This window comes from Phaethon lepturus, unplaced genomic scaffold (genome assembly GCF_000687285.1).
Source record: "Phaethon lepturus isolate BGI_N335 unplaced genomic scaffold, ASM68728v1 scaffold13013, whole genome shotgun sequence".
Taxonomy (NCBI): domain Eukaryota; kingdom Metazoa; phylum Chordata; class Aves; order Phaethontiformes; family Phaethontidae; genus Phaethon; species Phaethon lepturus.
Genome location: NW_010531266.1, coordinates 698 through 16,293, shown reverse-complemented (window position 1 = coordinate 16,293; position 15,596 = coordinate 698). Strand labels below are relative to the sequence as shown.

At 35.5% G+C, this 15,596-nt stretch overlaps 1 protein-coding gene across 1 annotated transcript; it reads left to right on the top strand.

The window, feature by feature from the left end:
- Positions 1-214: 214 nt before the first annotated feature.
- Positions 215-15,140, top strand: GPATCH1 (G patch domain containing 1). The gene is made up of 20 exons (XM_010284491.1): positions 215-263; positions 890-1,024; positions 1,309-1,394; positions 2,384-2,544; positions 2,904-3,001; positions 3,170-3,228; positions 3,564-3,809; positions 4,616-4,763; positions 5,459-5,538; positions 6,581-6,785; positions 7,319-7,603; positions 9,172-9,353; positions 9,663-9,790; positions 10,068-10,201; positions 10,555-10,724; positions 11,427-11,631; positions 12,558-12,668; positions 13,096-13,220; positions 13,736-13,881; positions 15,119-15,140. The coding sequence occupies exons 1-20, from the start codon at positions 215-217 to the stop codon at positions 15,138-15,140; spliced, it is 2,775 nt and encodes a 924-aa protein (XP_010282793.1).
- Positions 15,141-15,596: the final 456 nt, after the last annotated feature.

Below are 15,596 nucleotides of genomic sequence, written 5' to 3'. Positions count from 1 at the left end.
TCCGGTCGAGGGCTGCTTCGGGAAGGCTGAGGCGTGTGGGCCCAGCGCAGATCTGCCTCCCCCTTCTCCTGCGGTGCGTAGGTGCTGCCTTGGCAGCCGTGCTGGCACCGGCCCTGGTCGAGGGCGCACGGGGTAAAACAGCTTGGGCACGAAGGCAGGCTTCCTGCGACGGGGTTGTAAAAAGGTCTTGTCAGCACTACACTGGCTTTCCGGCATGCGGGTGTGGGCCTGGGGTAGCCCAGGATTTGTGTGGCACTGTTCTGGTTGGAACTGGGGCCGTGTCTGTCTTTCTGTCTGTTCCCCAAGTCTCAGAAAGAAGTAGAGTTCAAATATAACTGGTCAGGTGTATGGAATTATACTAACATGAACATCCTACACGTATATTCATGAGAGAGACTCAGCGTGGTCTAAGGACTTCGGTACAGCTGTGACTTCTGAGTCTGTGCCACTTAATTCATAGAAACACTGTTAAGAAGGTGCAAATGTTTATGTCAAAGTTGACAGCTCTTGTATTCTGTTTCACTTTTTGATATTTCTGATGTGATGTAATTTCTCAAGTCAATTATTGAAGTGATGAAATCCTGTCAGTGGTCTTAACAACTGAAAGTGACATTTCTTTCTTTCACAAAGAAAAAATGGTCTCAGAACTCATTAGGATTTAGGATTTCTATTTGAACACTTCAGGCTTTTACTTTAGTGGTGTGTATCAACAATATATAGAAGTATTTAAAGTAGGGTGGGAATAAATGTAAACATAATAAATACTTTCCACTTCAGGGTGGCTACTGTTTGATCCAGCTCTTAATTGCAAGGAAGAAATGGTGTCTGGAACAAGTGTCCATTCTTTAATGCAATATTGTGACTTAGTTTCTGATTTATCTGACTGTAGGTGAACGAATTAAAAAGCCAGTTCCTCTTCAAGAACAGACTGTTAAAGATGCAAAGGGACGATATCAGCGTTTCCATGGAGCGTTTACTGGAGGTTTCTCTGCTGGTTACTTTAACACTGTTGGCACAAAGGAAGGTTAGATATTTTTCTGTCATCTTGGAAGGGTTAATTGATTACCATAATTTAATGTTAGTGAAAACAAATTAACTGTCACTAAGCATTTTTTTTTCTGCTATTCATTACACTGTAAATAGTTGAAATAGTATTGTTGAAGCTGTTTCCCCATGAGGTTTTGGATTGCAGTTTTATAGATGTTCCCTTGATGTATCCTTAAGGTGTAAGGTTTAAATGTCTGAATTGTTTTCAAATACTATTTTGCAGTTTACAGTACCTTACGTAGATACTTACTTTCTTTAAAGGATGGACTCCTTCAGCTTTTGTATCATCACGGCAGAAGAGAGCAGACAGAACCGTTCTTGGACCAGAAGACTTCATGGATGAGGAGGTAAATGTTGAAAGCTATACAAATCTTCTGTTATTGTCCTGGTTTCAGCTGGGATAGAGTTAATTTTCTTCCTGATAGCTGGTATAGTGCTGTGTTTAGGATTTGGGGTGAAAATAATGTTGATAACATACTGATATTTTTAGTTGTTGCTAAGCAGTCAAGGACTTTCAGCTTCCCATGCTCTGGCCTGCCAGTGAGAAGGTGGGGGGTGCAAGGAAGGCTGGGAAGGGACACAGCCAGCACAGCTGACCCAAACTGTCCCGAGGGATATTCTATACCCTATGACGTCATGCTCACTATATAAACTGGGGGAGTTGGCCAAGGAAGCACCGCAGCTTGGGAACTAACTGGGCATCAGTCAGCAGGTGGTGAGCAATTGCACTGTGCATTACTTGTTTTGTATACTCTTTTAGCAATATTATTGTCATTATTAGTATTTTTTTTTCTGTCCTATTAAACTGTCTTTATCTCAACCCACCAATTCTACCTCTTTTTCCAATTCTCTTCCCTAATCCTGCTGCAGGGGGCGCGGCTGGAGCAAACAGCTGTGTGGTTGTTTTAGCTACCCGCCAGGTTAAACCAGGACAGGAAGTAGTTGCTGTGACAGCAGGTTTTTCAGGCAATAAAATCTTTCAAAGAACTTAAATAGTGAAAATGGAAGTAACTTTAAAATTACTTCTTGTATATAGTGTTATACCGCTAGGTCCTATAGGATGTTTCACAGATTCACTTAGGAAGCTCCTGTAATCTCAATATTTAAAAAAAACCCAGAGGTCAACCCTTTAACTTTCTCTATCAGAAAATACAAATACTTTTGAAGACATTTGAAATACGACCATTCAAGTTATTGAAAAAGCAACTGTATAAATGGCTTAAAAATTTAGCCAATATGAGGGTCATATCCTGTTTTCTTTACTATTAGAGCAAGTAAGCATTTGACGGAAACCTATTTTTAATCTAAATTTTTCCATTTTGTCTATATTTCCCAGGATCTTAGTGAATTTGGGATAGCACCAAAAGATATTACAACCACGGATGATTTTGCATCGAAAGCTAAAGACAGAATAAAAGAGAAAGCTCGACAGATAGCAGGAGTAGTTGCTGCCATTCCAGGAACCACTGCATTTGATGATTTAATAGGACCATCGAAGTAAGTAAATTAAAAAAAAAAACAAACTTAACCAAACAATTCCTTTCACCTAGAAATGTCGTATTGTTTAGAAAAGTAATGTTTGACCACAGTAATCCATGAAAGAGACTGGACAATCTGCTGTGTTATACTTTCTAAGTGGCCTACATCTGGATTTTTGTTTCATATGTGCAGACTTGTGTCAGGTAAACATTTACAAACTGGGATGTAGTATATATGCAAATGTTGATACATTCAGATTTTATTTTAAAGTGGGGTATAAAAACATAATTTCAAATGGTATGTATGTATATTATTTCTCAAGACGTATGAAAAATATGGTTTGAGGTAATTTTTTTCCCCTTTTGTTTTCTTCTTAGAATAACAATTGGGGTTGAACTGTTACGAAAAATGGGCTGGAAAGAAGGACAAGGAATTGGACCGCGAGTCAAAAGAAAGCCACGCAGGCAGAAACCTGGTAAGTTCAGTGATGTTCCTGAACTCATTAATAGAAAGTTAGCATTCATGGACTGATTAGAAAGTTCATTTTAAAGCCTCCTTTTATTTGACCTTTAATCTTTCTTTAATTTTAGAGAAATTTAATAAAGAACTGTAATTTAACATGATGCTATTATGTCTCTTACAGACCCTGCAGTGAAAGTATATGGTTGTGCATTACCACCTGGACTGTCTGAGGGTTCTGAGGTATTGAACAGCAAATGTTGTTTGTTGACTTACGTAGGAATGCGTGCTAACACATTTAAAAAAACCTTCTTTGATGTCTTTGAACAGTATTTGAACGCGCAGTTCCAAGTTTTGTTAAAAGTATTCATAAATACTTATTATGCTTATTGTGAAGAAAAGTTTTCATGTAACTAAATTTATTCTTTTGCTACCTAAGCAGGTATAGTTCATATATATTTTCACATGTAATTTAGGAAATGCAAACTTGCCTACTCTCATGTTTACTAAATGTTGTAAAAGCTTAACATACAAAAGTTTTAGTCATATTTGCTGTATATACTTTTGTTTTGTACAAGGATGAAGAGGATGAATACCAGCCAGAGAATGTGACATTTGCGCCAAAAGATGTAATGCCTGTAGATGTGACTCCAAAAGAGAATGTCCATGGACTTGGCTATAAGGGTTTGGACCCCTCACAAGCTTTGTTTGGTGTATCTGGAAGAGAACATGTGAATCTTTTCACAGGTGGTTCTGAAGACCCAAGCAACTTACTTGGTGATCTGAGACACAGTAAAGGAAGAAAACTAGGTATTACAGGTCAGGTAAGGTGATTTTTTAATGCATTTTATTAGCACAGTAAAATCTAAATACATTTTTTTTTTCTTCTGTGGAAGGCACCTTATCATTGTAGGGTTATTGTAAGAAATCTTAAGTGTGGTTTGAGAACAGGATTTTTTTTTTTTTTTTACTTAATAGGAAGATGTGGGCAAATCCTTGGAACTCTTAAATGCCTTCACTTATCGATATTGTTAAAGAGAACTATAAAATACTTCACTCTGAATAGCTGAGTAGAGAAAATCCTTGTGGGACTTTGATTAGAGAAAGTTAATATGTTTTTAGTTTACATTTTTTGTCAATTTTACTTTCAGTAATGTTGAATCTGTCATCTAGAGAGGTTTTGCTTTCCACTATGGTATTTGCAGTTCTTATGTAGAAGCACTGTCAAATTATATTTCTGGGAATTATACTTGATTAATTTTCATGCCAACTTAAATTTTTTTCCTTTTGAGAACTTAACCTGCTCTTAGTCAGACTGCAAACGTTACCTTGTGGAATTAGGCTTCTGTCCTCATCCTGTACAGACCAAATTCACTGTCCCTCCCTGACAAGGGAGTAGAATATATTTGCTTCTGTCTTTGGTGAGGGTTTGGTTGTTGTTCTTTTTTCCCCCACTAATTGGTAGCACTTTTATTTTTAAAGCTGTACATTTTCCCCAGTATATATGTATAATGGACATCTTAGATAATATAGATGGATAGATACACATGTAGATGTGTTTTGACGTGACTTAAAAGTATTATTTTTGCACTTTTGAATTCTCATTATTTTTATTTAAAATATGGTTTAGGCTTTTGGTGTAGGAGCTTTAGAGGAGGAAGATGATGATATTTATGCAACTGAAACACTGTCAAAATATGATACAGTTCTCAAAGATGAGGAACCTGGAGATGGCTTGTATGGCTGGACAGCGCCTAAGCAATATAAATCCAAAAAAAGTAAGAACTGTAGCTCTGTCAAAAGATGTAATTTGTGGGGGGTGGGGGGGAAGACATAAGTATAGTCTCTACTTTCCAAATACTTTAATTTTTAATGGTGTGGTACCTTCTAGCCCTGATATGTGAAACTTCATCTATTCTTCCTTCTGTATTGAAGTGTCCAAATTTGGAAGTAATCCCAATGTAGATTAAATCCCAAAATTATATTTTTAAAAGGACAATATGTGCTGGTTTGTGAGATAAGCATTCCGCTCGAAGGAAACAAGTGATGATGAATCCTGGCTACAAAATATGACCCAACACTTGGAAAGAGAATTTTTTTTTCAGATAACATTTATCTTGATATCTCTTTATTTTTTAGTGCAACTTTTAAATACTGTAATGATTTCTAGAGTACCTGTTGATGTTAGTTGTACACAATTTACGGCACTCATGATGTTAGCTATGCACAGTAGTGATACTGTTGCCTCACTGTTAGTCATGTTCATCTTGCCATAATGTCTCTGGTAGTGTTTTTTTAGCTGTATAATACTAATCCAGATTCAGAAGCCTTAATTTTAAATGAAAGGCAGTGAAGACGAAGAACTACAATTATGCTTCATAAACATGTTGCAAAACTGAATATATTTGGATAAAATGCTTTTTGCCAAATATACATATTTTCAATAGTGACCAATGTTATGGTCATTTTGTAGGGTCTGAAAGAGAAGTGAAATACATAGGCAAAATCTTGGATGGTTTTTCCTTGACATCAAAATCATCAACTCCAAGCAAGGTAAGCAGATTTTTTTTTTTTAATTAAGAATAACATCAGCAAATCAACATGTGAGTTGTGTAGATTTTACTGTTGCGAAATGTTTTTTATGTTCTTAGAAATAAAAGTTCTGGTCAGCAATAAAGATTGCTAAATGAGCAAAATTACAATGTTGGAATTCAGTACAAACCTAAAATTTGTCAGGCTACTGGATGAATTTAAACTTATGACTATGTTTTGGCTTTGAGCAAATGCTTTCCACACTATCCACTGTTATTTGCCATAAAGTTGGAAGAATGGTTTGATGTAAATTTGAAATTTAAAAAAATGTACGTCTTTTGCTTCTAGATCTTTCAGATGTAGAATTCAGTTTTCTGTAAAAATCAGGCCCCATGCTTCAACTTCACTGTTTTGCTAACAAGTTAATCTGTTAGCCCTATTATCAGGTTTGCATCATTTATGCCACACATATATGCATAAATTAGAATGACAAACAGAATTGTGTGACATGGTCCTCTTTCTAATGAAGAAAAAGGAAGGAAATTTGTGCGGTATGTAAAATTGCATCGTTTAGGATGCACAGGGATAACCTTTGGAGTAACAATTTGAATCAATAAAGTGGGGGGGAAAGGGCTTTTGAAAGACATTAAAATACAGTAAGCGCAGAAGTACTCAATATTCCAATTAATTAAATCATGTGACTTCTGTTTTTAAAAAAATAATTATTAAGCAATGCTAAGAGCATTTTCTCAAAGCAATGCCTATTAAGACTTCTGCTGATTTTGCAGCAGCTTCATGTGCGTGCAGACCTATCTTTCATAACCTTTACATATTACATATTAACAATATGTTAACAATTTGTTCCTGAAGTTTGTATTACAGTGACATTTACTGACTGGGTCTAAAAGAATCAGTAGCTTGTAATATCTGTTTCTATTGCTGAGATGTAAATTGAGGAATTTTTAGATTGAGGTGACATTTTTTTGGAACACATTTGTAAGTGTTAAATACAAAGTTGTATCTCTCTCTTAGTGGATTTTTGTTTTGTCGTCCCCCTGCCAAGATTTATCCGCCACCTGACCTGCCACGAAATTACAGACCAGTCCACTACTTTCGACCTGTGATAGCAGCTGGGAATGAAAACTACCATTTACAGAAGGCATTAGAGGAATCGACTGGAAAACTTGAGAGTGATACGCCACAACAAAGCAGGCATGCTTTGAATGCATCTCAGAGGAGGGAACAACTAGGAGAAACTGCTTTAAAAGGTATTGATACATGTGACCACACCTTTGCTTTGTGTTTCAGGTCCCCTGTTTCTTTATTTAACAGGAAAAATTTGGTCTAGCCTTCAACACTATTTTCTAATAGGTAAATACTAAATCTAGTTGGATTAGCTAGAATACCTTGTCGTTGCTCAGTTTCACCTCAATAGGTGAATTGACATACCTGCCTGTATTTTCACCTACTTAAATATTTTAAAGACAAAAAGTATATGTGGGGGGTATTTTGTTTGGGTTTTTTTCTTTTTCTTTGTGGCCTTATGGATTCAGAATATAGTAGGCTGTGGTGGGGGAGGGGGTGTTTTGGTTTATTTTTTTTCCTCTCTGTAGAATGAGATTTCACTAAAATACATGCAAATTCACTTAAAAAGTAATTTGTAAATGTGGTTCGCATTTGTATCTATGTTAGTAAAGTTTACAAAGTAATGGGTAAATATGTGGTAAATAGCGTAAGAGAAAGAAATAGTTGTAGTAGTTTTTCATTTCTATCTATCTCTTACTGCTTTTTCTGGTTTTAGGTCCGGCTCCTTCTGTTTTGGAATATCTGTCTGAGAAAGATAGAGAAAGACTCAAAGAAGTGAAACAAGCATCTGAACAACAGATGAAAGCAAAAGTCTTGCCTCAGCAGTCACAAAATAGATTCCAGCCAGCCTCCCCAGATGTTGCTTCTCACAAATGGCAAATGTTGTTGGGCGGGCAGTTAGTAAATGCTGGTTCGAGTGACTTCAAACCATTCGCAAGAAATCCAGAAAAACAAAAAAGATATGAAAGTTTTGTGAAAAGTCTTAAACAAGGAGAAAAAGGTAACTGAAGAGATGAATTCTGACATTTTAATTTTTAAGATTTTTTTTTAATATATATTTTTTTTCCCCCCCTTTTTCATCCTGTTGCATTTTATTTTCACTATGAGTTCTCTTCCTGAATTCCACAGCATTTCTCCCTCTACCTCTTTTTAGGGTCAATATTAAAAGAAATTTTTCCTGATACTTAATTGTGTTGACTTCAGGAAAACTCAGTATTTTAAGTGTCAGCAAGACTTAATTTTAGGCATTACATTTCATGTTTTTATGCTGTAGCAGAAGTGAAGTTCTCCAGGATGTGCTACTTAATTGCCTGTATTTCTGGGTTTCCCGTTTTTCATTTGGCAAAGTAGACTTCAGCTTTGGCCAGTACCATAAACTGTGCATGGAACAAGAATTTTCATTTAGTTTGTTTCTGTCTGAGGAGTAAGACTGACACATCCTATAAAGGCAGAAAGATTATTAGGTCACAGTAAAATGGCAATTTTTTGCCTTCTCCCACACAAGACAGGAAAAATCAAAAGAAAACCCATACCCTGAACTTCCAGAGGAGATAAGAACCCTAAAGTAAATGAAGTAGTTTACACTTGTCAAAGCTTGTATTGTGTGTTCTTTGGATACTCAAACTGCCACTGTCACTTACATTTTCCACAAAATTTTGTGGCTGTAAAATCATAGCACACATGCAGAGCTTTTACTCAAAACCAACAAAACTCAATCCCTTTCATCTGCTCTTTTTGTACCTGCTGTGTCAGGTAGAAAACCTGATTTTGTTGGTTTAGGACTTTTTTTTTTTTAAATAATCCTTTTATTATATGAAAAAAAGATTTTTCTGGTCAGTAGCCTCTTCTGGTTACTGCATTGGGACAGACTACTTGAGCTTTGAACCCATTGTTCCTTTGTTCAGGACTGGGGTTTTCCCTGTGTAAAATTGAGTATCCTCTTATGACTGTAAGTGCCTCCTTAGTCACAGCACTGAAAATGCAGAAATAGTTAAATAACTTGAATGGTTAAGATTCTGTTTCTAAGAGTGTCTTTGCTTGGCTGGTGTCATTTCCCATTCTTTCTAGGAGAAAATGTGAACCCATTGCTTTAAACAGGGTCTGTATTGTTTACAAAAAGCTGTGTCCAAATTCTTTATCAGTGGGCACTTTATATACCAGAAAGCTCCTTGAAGTTACGAAAGCCTGGCCAGGCTTACTCACTGGTTAATTTTTTTTGTTCTGTGTTTTAGTTAACTGATAAAGCATTAGATTATACTTTTTGTTTTAAGTACCTATTAAATACATTAAGTATTTTGAACATTCCTTAGAGGGCAATGAGTAAGAAGTCAGAGTTACAAGTAAAATTGTTTAAAATATCTATCTTGCATTTGGCAAATGCTGTCATTCTTGTTACCTTGAAAAACTACCTTTGCTTATCAAAAATTAATCAAGATTAATACCATCCTTAAAGTAAATACTTATTAAATACTTGCAAGGATATTTGCTTATTATCTTATTTTTGCTTGAAAAGCATCAGACCTAAGTAAGCAGTAATCTCTGTTAAGCATTTCTCTCCTTATCTTACAGTAGATACATTGGAGCATTATTTAGACCCAAGTATGACAGAATGGGAGCGAGGAAGAGAACAAGAGGAGTTCTTCCGCGCAGCAATGTTCTACAAATCCTCAAATTCAACACTGTCATCCAGGTTTACCCGGGCCAAATACGAAGATGATGTTGACAAAGTTGAAGTTCCTAGGGACCAAGAAGTATGTGCTGTTTACAGTCTTTTTAGTACATTGGAGCTGCAGTTGCTGCCTTAACCCTGACTTTCAAAATTCTTTCTTTTTTGTTTGATATAATCCTTTATATGACTCCTTTTGTAGATATAATGTCAATGTTTTGTTGCCCTTCTGTTTAGCAAACTTTTGAAAAAATGCTCACTGCATACAAAGTAGTGATTTGTTAAACTATGCTTAAATATTTATGGTTCTGTCCTGTTCTTAGTCTTACAACAGTAATAGTCAATTCTGTAAGTTGTTACTTATTGAGCAGCTATAAATGTTTGACTTTTTCAGAATGATATTGATGACAAGGAAACTGCTGTGAAGATGAAGATGTTTGGCAAACTCACAAGAGACAAGTTTGAGTGGCATCCTGAAAAGCTGTTGTGTAAAAGATTTAATGTTCCTGATCCATATCCTGAGTAAGATGTTTGATACTGATATTTTTAACACTTTGAAAATTCTGAGTTTTTCATATGCTTGTGGAAAATCTGGCTTGATGTTTTCTTTTTGTGTCATAATAGATGTAATACAGAACTGCCTAATGTGAGGCAAATAAAAACCACGTTTACATAGTGACCTCTGATAAAATAGTATGCATTTTAAGGACTACTGTAGGTGTTTCAGCGTGTTGTAGATAATTTGAAGCCTTTTCTGTATTGAAAAAAATAGTGAACAAACATTTTTATTTCTCTCTAGTTCTTCCATTGTTGGGTTACCAAAAGTGAAACGAGACAAGTATTCCGTGTTTAATTTCTTAACTCTGCCTGAGCCCACCACATCTGTAACTCAAGTAACAAATGAAAAAACCCAACAGAATAACAGTCTTAACAGTAAGTTTGTTGTTACTTTATTCATTTAGCTATAAATGAAATAATAGTATAGAAAAAGCGTATCTTTGTCATGGAGAACATAATTATCTACCTGATTTTTTTTTTTTTTAATTAAAAAAAACAACAAACAAATGAAGAAATTGAAAATAAATTCAGTGACATAAAAACTGAAGTCAGTCATATTGTGCTTATTGCTTCCATCTAGAAGACTTTTATAAGTCAGATATTCATTAGAAATATTTTAAAAATGTCAAACTATGCTGAAGAAGCAGAGTAATTTAAAATCAAGTAGGCCATAAAATGCAGACTAACTTGGCATGCAACTGATTTGAATGTTTGGGACTTCTTTGTAGAACCAAAGAAACCTTCAAGATGGGATGTGTCAGATAAAGAGAAGGAGAAAAAAGATTCTATCAGTGAATTCATTAGTCTTGCTAGGTCAAAAGTTGATGTTCAGCAGCAGCCACCAGTGCCAGCAACAGAAGAATGTGGAACTGGGCCGAGTGAAACAATTCCCACTGAGGTGAGTTTACAATGGCCTTTGAACTTAAAGGGGAATAGCTGTAAACTTTCACAACCCTGAAATAAGGTTGGGTAATATATGAATTGATACAATATAGATCAGTTAGCAGAATAGCCAGCTCGGGGTAAGCAAAGATGTGAGATCATACTTTGAAGAATTTTGACGTTCTAACTCCGAGATATAAAACATTTACTTGCTGTCCTTGTATGCTATATGACTATACTTGAAGTAGCAGCTTAAGAGAAGATAAAATGTAGCTCAGCAGTCTGGGAGTTAAATTCAGTCCCTTACACCCAATTTACTCACAGGCACAGAATGTTGGGGTTTGGTTTTTTTTCTGCTTTGAATGGAGGAGGGTGCATACTTTGGGAAGAAAGATGATGTTTTCCTTTTGCTTAAATTTAGTAGTGTATAATTCAAGTTTGAATTAATTAATTAGAAATTATAATATCTTAAGATCTCTTTTCAACTGTCTGTGTAGCACAAATTGCACTACCCTTTACAGGACATTTACTTAGGTTAAGCAGCGTTTCAGAGTTTTACTGTTTTGGACTATCAGTTCCTAAGACTGTGTATTTCATGGCTCATGTGGTACTTGAGTGTTGTAAATACATGTCAGCATGTTTGAAGTTACACTTACCAGACAGAGATTGTTAGTTTCTTTAGTGTTTAAATACAGTTTGTTACGATGCTGTTTTGCAGGTAGCTAATGAAGATAAGGAACAGGAAGAAGAAAGCAGACCATCTATGGACTTATTTAAGGCCATCTTTGTGAGCTCCTCAGATGAAAAATCATCTTCCTCTGAAGAAGAGAGTGATGAAGAACAACAACCAACTACTTCAGTAGTAGATTCAGAAACACCCAAGGAAGTTGATCCACCAGACAGTTCTTCGTCTAATGTACAAGGTAGTACTTATTGGATGTTCATTTTTATAAATACCTTGTAAAAGCTTCATTTATGAATCAAATGCTGCAGGACTGCTAGGACAGTGCTATGCTCTTGTGCAGATCATCTGGCGCTAGTGGAGTTGGGCATGTAGAAAATAGGAATAATACAGCACTGAATAAGGCTTTGCACGTTATAGTGTTATTCATGTTGCCATGTGTGTTGTGTAGATTTTACAAGAAAACTGCCCTATGGAATATGCTTGTTAAACAGTGAGGGGGAACAACTAATCTCAGGGCATACTTCACTGAGAAATACAGGGAACCTTTTATAGCTATAATTTTATTAAGACATCAAAAAGTTGCATTTTATTTGTATTCTAGTTATAAAAGTTGCCAGAATACTTCCACAAGAGAGAGGGAACACCAATGTTTTACTGTACTTCTTAGTAAAATTTAGTAAGTGAGCTGTAAGAAGTTCCCATATTTTCAGGATGTTGCTAAATTAACAAAATGTACAATATACTTAGCTTACAATGGAAATGCTTTGTCCACTTATTGTTACAGTTGGTTCCGTTAACATCTAACTTCTGGTGTTTCTTAACTTACACATCTTGTCAAGTCTTTTATTCATTCTAAGTAATGGGAAAGTAGTACTGTCTTGCTAAATGAAAGCAAACACATGCACTGATGTTAATTTAATTAGTAATTGTGTAGTGTAAAAGGTCAATTTTGATTAAAACGGAAAAAAACCCCAACAGTATGTTGACATGTTTCGAAATGTCAGCTATCCAGTTGGCCAAAGCAGTGCACCGAGATACAGGATGCTGTTCAGTTTGCTTTCTTAGAGGTTTTTAGAAAGATTCCTTTAAATTTCTTCAGCACTTCTTGGAAAAAGTGTTACCTTATTTTCCTTTCAAATAAAGAAGTTTTTGTTTTTTCAGTAGAGAATGTGGCTGCTACGGCTGATCCTGGCGTTTCTTTATTGCCTACTTCAAAGCAGGAACTGGATGCAACAGAGGAATTCGGACCAAAGTTACCTCCAGCTTTTTCTTCTTGTAGGTTCTGTAGACCTCTAGTGTTTAAATTCTGCACATTGAAGTTGTATGTAAGATATACAATATTTGTGTAGGTACTTTACCTCTTAAACGCCTGTGTGATGTCAAACTGGCATCAAGAAATGCTTTGTTACCATGCTGTGATCCACTAGCAGGAACCTCTTTCCTCTGTACCAATTTTGTTGTAGCTCTATAGAGCTACAATGATAAAAAATTGTAGTGAAAATACAGGACTCTCTTAATAACAGATTGCAAAGGCATTTAATTACAGTAGAAAGGTTGCAGTTAGGAGTTTTAGACATTTCATTTCCATTTGAAAGCTTAGATTATTTTTTGAACTATCCTATTAGATTAAATAATATAAAATTTAATAATAAAACTACTTTTTTTGTCCTTTTTTTGTTTCCACATTTGCTTTGTGCTTTAGGCCCTACTTGGCAACAAGAACCAATGGTGCCAGCAAGTTTTCCTGGGCCTAGTAGGAAAGAAAAACATAGAAAGAACAGAGAGAAACACAAGACTAAGAGAGAACACAAACACAAAAAGGAAAAGGTATTTAATTTAAACAAACAATTTATTGATTCTTTGATCCATCAGTCAAAATTTTTTATTATTTATGTTAGGTTGTAGAACGTAGACATACTGGGACTAGAACTTAGGCAACTCAGTTTCTCAGATGACTTTAAACCTGAACTTCAGAAAATTATCCAGCTAGGGTGCTGCTTTTTCCATATATACAATGTCACTACAGATACAATATTGTGGGTAGTTTAATGTTGTATGCTGAAGATCTCAGGCATATTCTGAGAACTGCATATAATTCGTGGCTTGTATACAAATAATAATAATGACATTTCTATTTTAGACGGGGTTGAGCACTTGGGATGAAATGAGTGGTTTTGTATATATTTTTTTTAGCTCAGTCTGAGTAGTGGAAAAGAGTCATTGTCAGGTGTTGTGTTTCAGTTAAACTTGGAGTCCTCACTGAATTAAACATTTTGCTGGTTTTGCCTTTCAGAAAAAAGTTTTTCACAATGAAATAAGGGATTGTTTCTCTTCTTTTACAGAAAAAGAAACATAAGAAGCAGAAAAACAAAGGAAAACACAAGAATAAAAAACCAGAAAAAGACAGCAGCTCAGACACTGCAGATAGCAGTGACAGCCTTAGTGATATAGATACCACAGGCTTGTCACCCAAAGAACTTCTAAGAAGGTAAACAAAAAGTTTACTTAAACACAAATTTTGCAGTGGAAAACCAAAACCTCAATTTATGAGTTGTCATTCTAGTGAACCTATCTGCAGTAAATATGGATCAGCAAGTGAATGAATATAAAGTACTGCTCAGGTTTTTTTTTTTAGTGAGGAAAGATTACAAATATTAGGTATCAAGCTAGAAGATAATTAATTTTAGGATAGAGGCATCTTAAGGGCACTAAACACACAACTCTGCTAGTGAATGGAGTTTCTAGTTAAAGATGACTCATATTTTTGGAAGGTATCTGGAATGGGAATTAAAAATTGACAAGTTAAAAAAAATGGGTGCATGTGGTGATTCATATTTCCGTTACTTTGTGTACTTCTCTTTACGTGGAGACATTGGAAGCAACATTGTCTGCTTCAGAATGTTCTGAGTCTGCTTGGGTTTGTTGATAATTAGCAAAAGATCTGATTCAAATAGACCCATTTTGTGGCATTGATGCTCTAAGATAATTCTGTGCTTGAGCAAGGAGCAGTGAAGCAAGCAGAACAATGCTTGAGTCATGTACATGTCTGCTAAATTGAGACTGTGCTGTTACATTTTTATAAACTAGAGACTTGAACATAGTGCCAACAAATGTGAAAATTCAAAAAGAACCATTTGCAATTTCATTTTGCTCACACACTTGAAGTAAAATACAAAAGTAACTGTGTCTAGTTCAGATCATAGTCAACTTTAAGTGCATCCCCTGTGGAATGGTCACTGCATTGGCTTCTGCTTAGCATCTCTTACTGGCTGAATGAGCGGTCTCAACATATTTTTTGAAATGCCACACCCAGCTGGCCTAATGACAGAATGATTGGGCTGTGGGTATTTAGTGGAACGCACATGTACCAGTGGAAAGGCTGGCATTCCAAAGGGCTCTGCCTTCCATTCCTTTGGAACTGAGCTTCAGTTATATATTGGTGTTTTCTTATTAAAAAACAAATGACTTCTCTTTTGATTTCTGAATGGCTAAAATATGTATTTATGCATTTTGCACAAAATAGTTAGACTTCTTTGGACAAACAGTTATTTTGGAAGTCTTTGCATTTGCATGTCTCTATATACATCATGGAGAAAATGTTTTATCTCATGTAACTCGGATCTCCCTTAAACTAAGGATTAAGAAACTGCTTAAGTAATTAAATGTTCTTCATGTTGCCTGTTACTTTTCAGTCTGACCGCTTTCTTTTTCTTTCTCCCTTTTAGATTAAAACAACTTCAGTATTGAAGAGATAGCTTGCTTTCTTCAGTTTGATCTCAAATTTTTGATCTCCTCCATGATGGTAGATCAATCATGTATACTTTGAAGCACTGTAGATACTGTATTCATATTGAATTTGTTTGAAAGTAAATGTGCATACGTTTATTTTGTGATGCTTCATATGTTCAAAATGTATTCATTATGTAATGTTGGAAAGACTCCTTTCTGGGCAGCATAATCTGAAATATTGCAGGCTCTGTTTTAATTAACATGAAACAAGATATTTTAATAAACTTAAGTATTAAAAATCATTTTTGTATGGCAAGTCGTTGCCTAGGTCCTCTAAAATGCTGGAGAGTAAATTGCAGTCTGAATTAGGTTAGGAAGTTGAAAACTAAAGCAATGTAAAATTGATACTGGGTGGAAGTATTTTTCATGAGTCTAATGCAGAATTTCACTCTGCAATTTTGCAGTATCTGGCTG

Bases quoted from the DNA above. Each gene is read 5' to 3' on its own strand.
- GPATCH1 (XM_010284491.1), top strand. From the start codon at position 215: ATGCGGGTGTGGGCCTGGGGTAGCCCAGGATTTGTGTGGCACTGTTCT. The intron at 9,791-10,067 runs GTAAGATGTTTG...ATTTCTCTCTAG, and splicing joins GTTCCTGATCCATATCCTGA to TTCTTCCATTGTTGGGTTAC. The intron at 12,669-13,095 runs GTAGGTTCTGTA...TTTGTGCTTTAG, and splicing joins ACCTCCAGCTTTTTCTTCTT to GCCCTACTTGGCAACAAGAA.